Source organism: Branchiostoma belcheri, unplaced genomic scaffold (genome assembly GCF_001625305.1).
Source record: "Branchiostoma belcheri isolate BF01 breed outbred unplaced genomic scaffold, Haploidv18h27 scaffold36, whole genome shotgun sequence".
In the NCBI taxonomy this organism is placed as follows: Eukaryota; Metazoa; Chordata; class Leptocardii; order Amphioxiformes; family Branchiostomatidae; genus Branchiostoma; species Branchiostoma belcheri.
Window position 1 is genome coordinate 2,603,996 of NW_017803976.1, and position 7,092 is coordinate 2,611,087.

General features: G+C 38.7%; 1 protein-coding gene across 2 annotated transcripts in view; it reads left to right on the top strand.

Annotated features, from left to right (window-relative positions):
- Positions 1-2,585: 2,585 nt before the first annotated feature.
- The window catches only part of LOC109476049, a 6,582-nt gene continuing 2,075 nt past the window's right edge, over positions 2,586-7,092 (top strand). The window contains exons 1-3 of one of the 2 annotated variants that reach the window (XM_019776878.1): positions 2,586-2,779; positions 4,063-4,235; positions 4,630-4,743. In XM_019776878.1, the coding sequence (XP_019632437.1) occupies positions 2,695-2,779; positions 4,063-4,235; positions 4,630-4,743 (372 nt within the window). In that variant the 5' untranslated portion in view covers positions 2,586-2,694. Of the gene's footprint in view, positions 2,780-3,376; positions 3,403-4,062; positions 4,236-4,629; positions 4,744-7,092 lie in introns of those variants that run through there. The other variant, XM_019776879.1, reaches the window with a different exon arrangement.

Below are 7,092 nucleotides of genomic sequence, written 5' to 3' on the forward strand. Positions count from 1 at the left end.
TTCTTTCACATACAGGTAGCCTTCTATACCGGCCTCTCTCTATCTCCAGAGGATGGACGCTAACTCTAATTTTGCTAATGGCTGAGCGTAGTTCGAAATCTGCAAGATTAAGATATCGCTCTATGTTGTACATGGTTTTACACTTTGCATGGCCCTTGTAGCTCACACTGACAAATGTGTGTTACTAGTATTACCTCCATAAAAAATGGAGGTATTGTTTTTGGCGCGTCTGTCTGTGTGTCTGTGTGTGTGTTAAATGCAAATTATGCAAATGACGTACCTTCTATCGTTCTAATATACGTAATGCGACCGTGCGAGTAGGAGAGTCTTCGGTAGAAGGTAGAACGATAGAAGGTACGTTATTTTCTCTAATTCCAACAAAAATACAATTATGGCATGCGCTTTATACTAGAGAAATAATTCAAAACAATAGTTGACCAGTTTGTCGATAGAACTTGTTGGAAATATTTACATCGTGGAAGGGGGAGGGAGTGGTCTTACGTCATATCCGTGACCGTTACTAGGCATTATGGGAAGTGTGAAATTGGTGAATACATTTGTAGTAAAGCCTACCGTGACTAACAAGAAGTCTGGGCTTCTATATCCATATTTCTCCATCTACATAAACTTCTTTTGCCTTCCACACACTCACATTTACGCTACACGCACCCGTACTCTTTCACACTCTCATATTTACGTTCCTTACGCTCACATTTTATGTTCCACTCACTTGAACCCACCACACCCCTATTCTACCTCCACACACCCCTTTTAAGGCCCACCACGCCCCCTTTCTAACATGGCGACTGTCAATGACTTTGAAGTCTCTAAAACGCAGGGCTGTACTAGACAAAAGCATGAAACCTGAGCGTGGTGCCTGTTACACAGTGTTCCATTGTTCAGCTTTGCTATCGTCTGGTAGTCTCAGGGATCCAGACGGCGTGAATATTACGCTTAGGCCGCAGCAAGTAAATTCTATGGATGACATCAACGCGAGCATTAATTTTTGCCAGATATTTTAAAAACAAAAGAAATTTTGTTGCCCTCTGAAAGTGGTCAAAATTCTAAAAATGGGCAAAAATGTCTCTTAACATGCCGGAACGTGGCTGGCAGATAAATATGAGGAGTGGAGACAAAACAAGACTCTGATTTATTGTTTTGTTTTTTACTTTTATGCCGTGAAGTTTTTCATTTCTTTCATATGTGATGTTCACTGATTCAAAATCATTTGTGCAATGAAAACTTTTATTTTTTAGTGACAAATGGATGTTGTGATATCTTGCAGTAAACGTAGCACAATATAGGTATCATTTCTTGTTTAACATGGTTTACGCTGTCAAAATTTGAAAATATAGGAACCTTGTTTTTTTTGGCCCGCCTGTTTTTTTTTTTGCCCTGTCGCATTAGATTTGTGCATTTAGAGTCTGTGGAGGATGTCATCCATAAAATTTACTTGCTGTAGTCTTAGTTTAATGAAATGAAATGAAATACCAGACACATAACAAACGTATATAGAAAATTGGAGACAAAAGATGCACTACTTGACTTAGACATACATACATAAGGAACATACAAGGGTACTATACTAGGCTAATACAAAGTGTTCTAGTCACTGAGCTAATATAGAGAGGTCAACTTCTCGCTTTTTTTTTGTACAGTGGAAAATGTGGGAGCAGATCATGTTTGTGATACAGGGTTTGTCTAGACGCATCAGAAATACAAATTTATCATTTACGCTTAAGTGTTCAAAGTATGGGAACTTCTCTTTGATATAATTAAAAAGGACAGATTTAATAGTACGCTAAGAATACTCCCCAGTGGCATGCAGACACATGGGTAAATGATTACCAGTCTTTTGTCCAAGGGCTTTATAAAATCAACAACCTTTGCACGGAGTAACTAAGCTCCGGACGGCATGTTTAAGCACCTAGCCTCGAGATGAAAAGACGATTAAACACCACATTAGTCAATAATATTTGTTCTTCAATGAGTCATTCGACCTAGCGAGCGAATGCCCATATTTGGCATCGTTAATATTTAGCGTCCTAACGCATGCCCATATTTGGAGCCATGAGATGTGTTAACGTTTAAGGCCAGTTTAATTCAAATACAAGTCCACCAAATATGCTTTAGCAAAAAAAGTATCGATGAATAAATTCAATAACCACATGTAGTATTTCGACTACCAGATAGTGTTAAACTGCTGCTTTCTACATATAAAATACAAATAAAATATAAATACATATAAAATACAAACTTAATCTATAAATGAATCTAACGTATATACGTTTTCAAATTAACAACAAGTTTGACCCCAACAATGTTCTCGTGCTCCAGTACTGTCCAAGCAGAATTTTGAGGTTTTAGCTCATTTCTGGCCTGTTTTTAGGCTTTTTCTAATGGGCATTCATTTTTGCACTGCTATCTTTTTGTTGGCGTAAAAATATTCCAGTGTAAAAAAAGAAATCCCGATTAAAAAGCCTAAAAACACGTCTAGATTAAGCCGAAACCCAAAACCTCTGCTTGGAGAGTATAACCCCAGGACAATGTCCATGATGTTAAATTAAAGCGGCCCTATACACAAGGTCACCTGCCCTTTACTTAAAGCGGTGCCGAGCCAGCGTTTTTCTCACACCTGAGCGCACCTCCACTAGACTACAACCTCCACACGATCTCTCACAACCTCCCTACAACATGCCTTTCGACGTGAACAAGTCCACTGGGAAATGGAAGCATGGAGAGAATTCGGACAACTACAAGCAGATCATGGAGAAGCTTGGTACGTGTCCGTGACGTTTGGGTTATATTTGAGACATGGTTGTGTGGCCATGGGACAGTAGATACAGTTCAGATGTAAGGCCACACCGATCTAATTTTTGGATGACATCCTCTGAAGACCCTCAAACTAGTGCGTGCGGGCGAACAAAAAAAAAATTCCGGCCAAAAAATAAAAATTCTACTAAACCATAGGAATGCAAACCTGGTATTGTGAATTCGCGGCAGCTCTTAGCGACGTATACGACAAGCCGGCACATGCTCCTTTTTTGCGGAATTTATGAATCGGTACTGTACGTATGTACTGAGGACTTGAGTCGTGGAGTTTCGAATTCGATAGCCTGGGTGCTCGGCTCCGTTTTGTCGCTAACTACCATGGAGTACCCAGGCCTAGAGCCAGGCCAGAGCCTCGGTGGACGTGATTTTTTTTGAGGGCGACAGGCGAAAATCAATGCGCGCGCGGATGTCATCCATAAAATCAATTCGGTGTGGCCTAACGTTAGTTGTACAGGTAGGTAGGATATACAGTAGTCTAGGTCAGGTGTAGTTGTACATGTAAAGATGCGTGTAGCTTTAGGTCAAGTGGGTAGGAATTTCAAAACTACAAGCAGATCATGGAGAAGCTTGGTGCGTGCAAGTCACGTTTGGGTTATGTTATTTGAGACATGGTTGTTGTGTGGGACAGTAGGGGCAGTTCAGATGTAGTTGAATGCACGGTAGTGTAGGTCAGGTGTAGTTAGACTACAGAAGCGTGTGGCGTGACATGTAGGTCAAGTTGGTAGGAAAATCGAGTGGTTTGAAGAGAAGGCAGCAGCGGTGTACAACCGTTAGCCGAATATACCGGATACAAATCCCCAATGTATAGGAAATGTTGTGTCGATTACTAGATTTGTAGCATGAAAAAGCTGGCAAGCAGGTACAAATTGACTTACTTGACTTACTTGACTTACTTGACTTAACTTACAAATAGTTTTACTGAATTCATAGGAATTTTACGGAATTTATAGGAATTTTACGGAATTCATAGGAATATTAAGGAATTCATAGGAATTTTACGGAATTCATAGGAACTTTACGAAATCCATACGATCCATTACAAGGAAACATACGAATTCCGTAAAATTCCTATGAATTCCGTAAAATTCCTATGAATTCCGTAAAATTCCTATGAATTCTGTAAAATTCCCATGAATTCCGTAAAATCCCTATGAATTCTGTAAAATTCCTATGAATTCTTTGGCACCCCTGTAGCTCACAGTGGCAAATTTATGTGTTCTATCATTGCAGGCGTTCCCCCAGAGATGTGGGACCAGCTGAAGGATGCAGAATTCCCCGTCAACTCCTCCCTGTCAGGGAACGTCATGACATCTAAGTTGGAGTTCATGGGCAAAACTATCGAGAACACCCTCACCCTGGGAGTGGAGGGCGAGGAAACCGACCCCATGGGCATGAAAAGGAAGGTAAGAAACTGACCTAAATTCTGTGCAAAATATAGAGGTCCTGAACATCAATAAACGGTTAATGCCCCGCCCCGAGGTGTATATGGTGAGATAATCCCTGGTCAGGTGCGATAACCACCGAATAAACCTACCGAGTGTGCAATTCTACTGTTAGTGTCCTGTCGGTTGCATAATGGTACGGTCCAAAAAGTAGTCGGGTATTCTAATAACCGACCACTTTTGATGTTACGGCCTGATAACTGATGGGAAATGGAGCCTTCTGATTGGCTGACATCTTCTGGCTATATGATAATCATCTACATTCTATATGTATGTATTGAGACTGTGAGTGTACGATTTACTACAATAATATTGCGGTATTCTATGTTTGTTTCAACTCTGTTATATCCACCAGGTGACCTACACCATGGAAGGAGAGGACCTGGTTTCCGTGTACCAAAACTATGACGGGAAGGGTCTTACTGTTCACATGACCCGCCATTTTGTCGACGACAACACCATACGTGTGGTATGTGTTCTGAGAAGCAATGAGTACAATTAAAAGTTATTAACGTTATAACTTACCAAATGATAAAAGAAGTAATTATTATATCGCTTACCGGTACCATACAGAATTATGTAGTTATTTCTCCAATGTCATAACTTACAGTATTTGTATGAAGCTGTCGGACAAGACTTGAAAAAAATAATTTTTCTTCTAAAGCATAAGATTTTATCATGCCCAACTGCATGCAATTGACAGGTCTAGCTGCATATGTGTTAAATCTTATATATTTGATCAACCTACAATTATCGGTGCTCTTTTGTTAGTTAAGAGCAAATGTCTGTAAGGATCAAACAATGGTGGCAGGGGTCGAAAAATCGATTTGGCTCAAATTTTGCACAGTGATAGTACTTGGCCCACAACCCCTCAAAATAGCTTTCCTTCTGCTCCACATCGACCGTTGCCATGGTAACAGCCCAAATATGTTTTAGGGCCATTTTCCATGATTTACGCATGCCAGAAACATGAAAATTGCCAACGTTTAGGACGCGATTACAAACAAATGCTTGAATATATCGGAAAGACAAAAACTGTGCTGAAATGTCCAACTTATCTGCTTTCCTAAGATAGCTTTAAAATTTTCAAAAGGTCAGTTTAAAGGGTCTGGGCATCACTAAGACAATACAGTGTTTTGGGCTTTTGAAATATCCCTATTTCTGCCCATTTTTGAAGCGCTGTAACTCCAAAGATGGTGATTTTTTTTCGTTCAAAATGTAATAACAGATACATAATTATATGAGCTATAAAATGCATGTTTGTAAAGTTTGGCCAATTGTTTGGTTCTCACGTGGTTGTCCTCGAAAGTAGGTCATATTTTACATTTCAAGAAAAATACAAATTTTTGTCATCTTTAAGATATAATAAATACAATACGAAAACAGCAATTTAATACTACTTTAGATAATAAATAATCCTAATAATTGTCTATCAAATGAATGCTTGTGGAGGTTGAAGTCTTGTTTCGTCGCTGTGTAATTGTCCCAGAAAGTAGGCCGTATTTTGGACTTGTGCTAAAATTAACATTTCGGTCTATCTTTGAAGCTCTATAACTGACAAAGTAGAATGTTTTTTAATCCAATCTTTGTAGAGTAGTACATACATGTATTGTGTATCAAATGATATCTTGTTGAGGTTGGGGTTTTGTTTTGCTGTTGTGTAATTGTCCCAGAAAGTAGGCCATAGTTTGGACTTGTGTAAAAATTATCATTTTGGGCTATCTTTGGAGCTTTACAACTGACAAAGTAGGATGTTATTTGGATCCAATCTTTGTAGGGTAGTACATACATGTATTGTGTATCGAATGATATCTTGTTGAGGTTGGATTCTTGTTTCGTTGTTGTGTACTTGTCCCTGAATGTAGGCCATATTTTGGACATGTGCGGAATATTATCATGTTTGGCTAGCTTTGGAGCTTTATAAATCACAAAGTAGGATGTTCTTTGAATTCAATCTTTGTAGAGTAGTAAATACGTCTATTGTGTATCGAATGAACTCTTGTTGAGGTTGGAGTCTTGTTTTGTTGCTGTGTAATTGTCCCAGAAAGTAGGCCATATTTTGGACTTGTGCTAAAATTAACATTTCAGTCTATCTTTGATGCTCTATTACTGACGAAGTAGGATGTTTTTAATCCAATCTTTGTAGGGTAGTACATACATGTCTTGTGTATCAAATGATATCTTGTTGAGGTTAGAGTCTTGTTTCGTTGTTGTGTACTTGTCCCTGAAAGTAGGCCATAGTTTGGACATGTTCGGAAATTTTCATTTTTGGCTACATTTGAAGCTCTATAACTGACAAAGTAGGATGTTATTTGGATCCAATCTTTGTTGGGTAGTACATACATGTATTGTGTATCAAATGGATTCTTGTTGAGTTTGGAGTCTTGTTTCGTGTATGTGTAATTGTCCCTGAAAGTAGGCCATATATTGGACATTACAGAAATTGTATACGGCTGTTTTTGAAGCAGTAAATATGACAAAGTAGTATTTTATTTCAATTCAATCTTTTAAGGGAAGCACATAATTATATGCATTTTGTATCAAATGAATACTTGTGGAGGTTCGGGTCTTTTGTCGTTATTGTGCACTTGTCCCCATATTTAAACATATAAAACTTAAGACATTAGCACACACGTGCACTTCCGAACTTGAAGCCCTATAAACGCCAAGGTAGGACGTTATTCAAATTCAATTCTCTAGCAGAAGTAACTTTATCTATTGTCTATGAAATGAAGGCCTATAGAAGGTGGGTTCTTGCTTAGTTGCTCTGTACTTGTCCCCAAAAGTAAGTCATAATTAGGACATATTCTATTGTTTT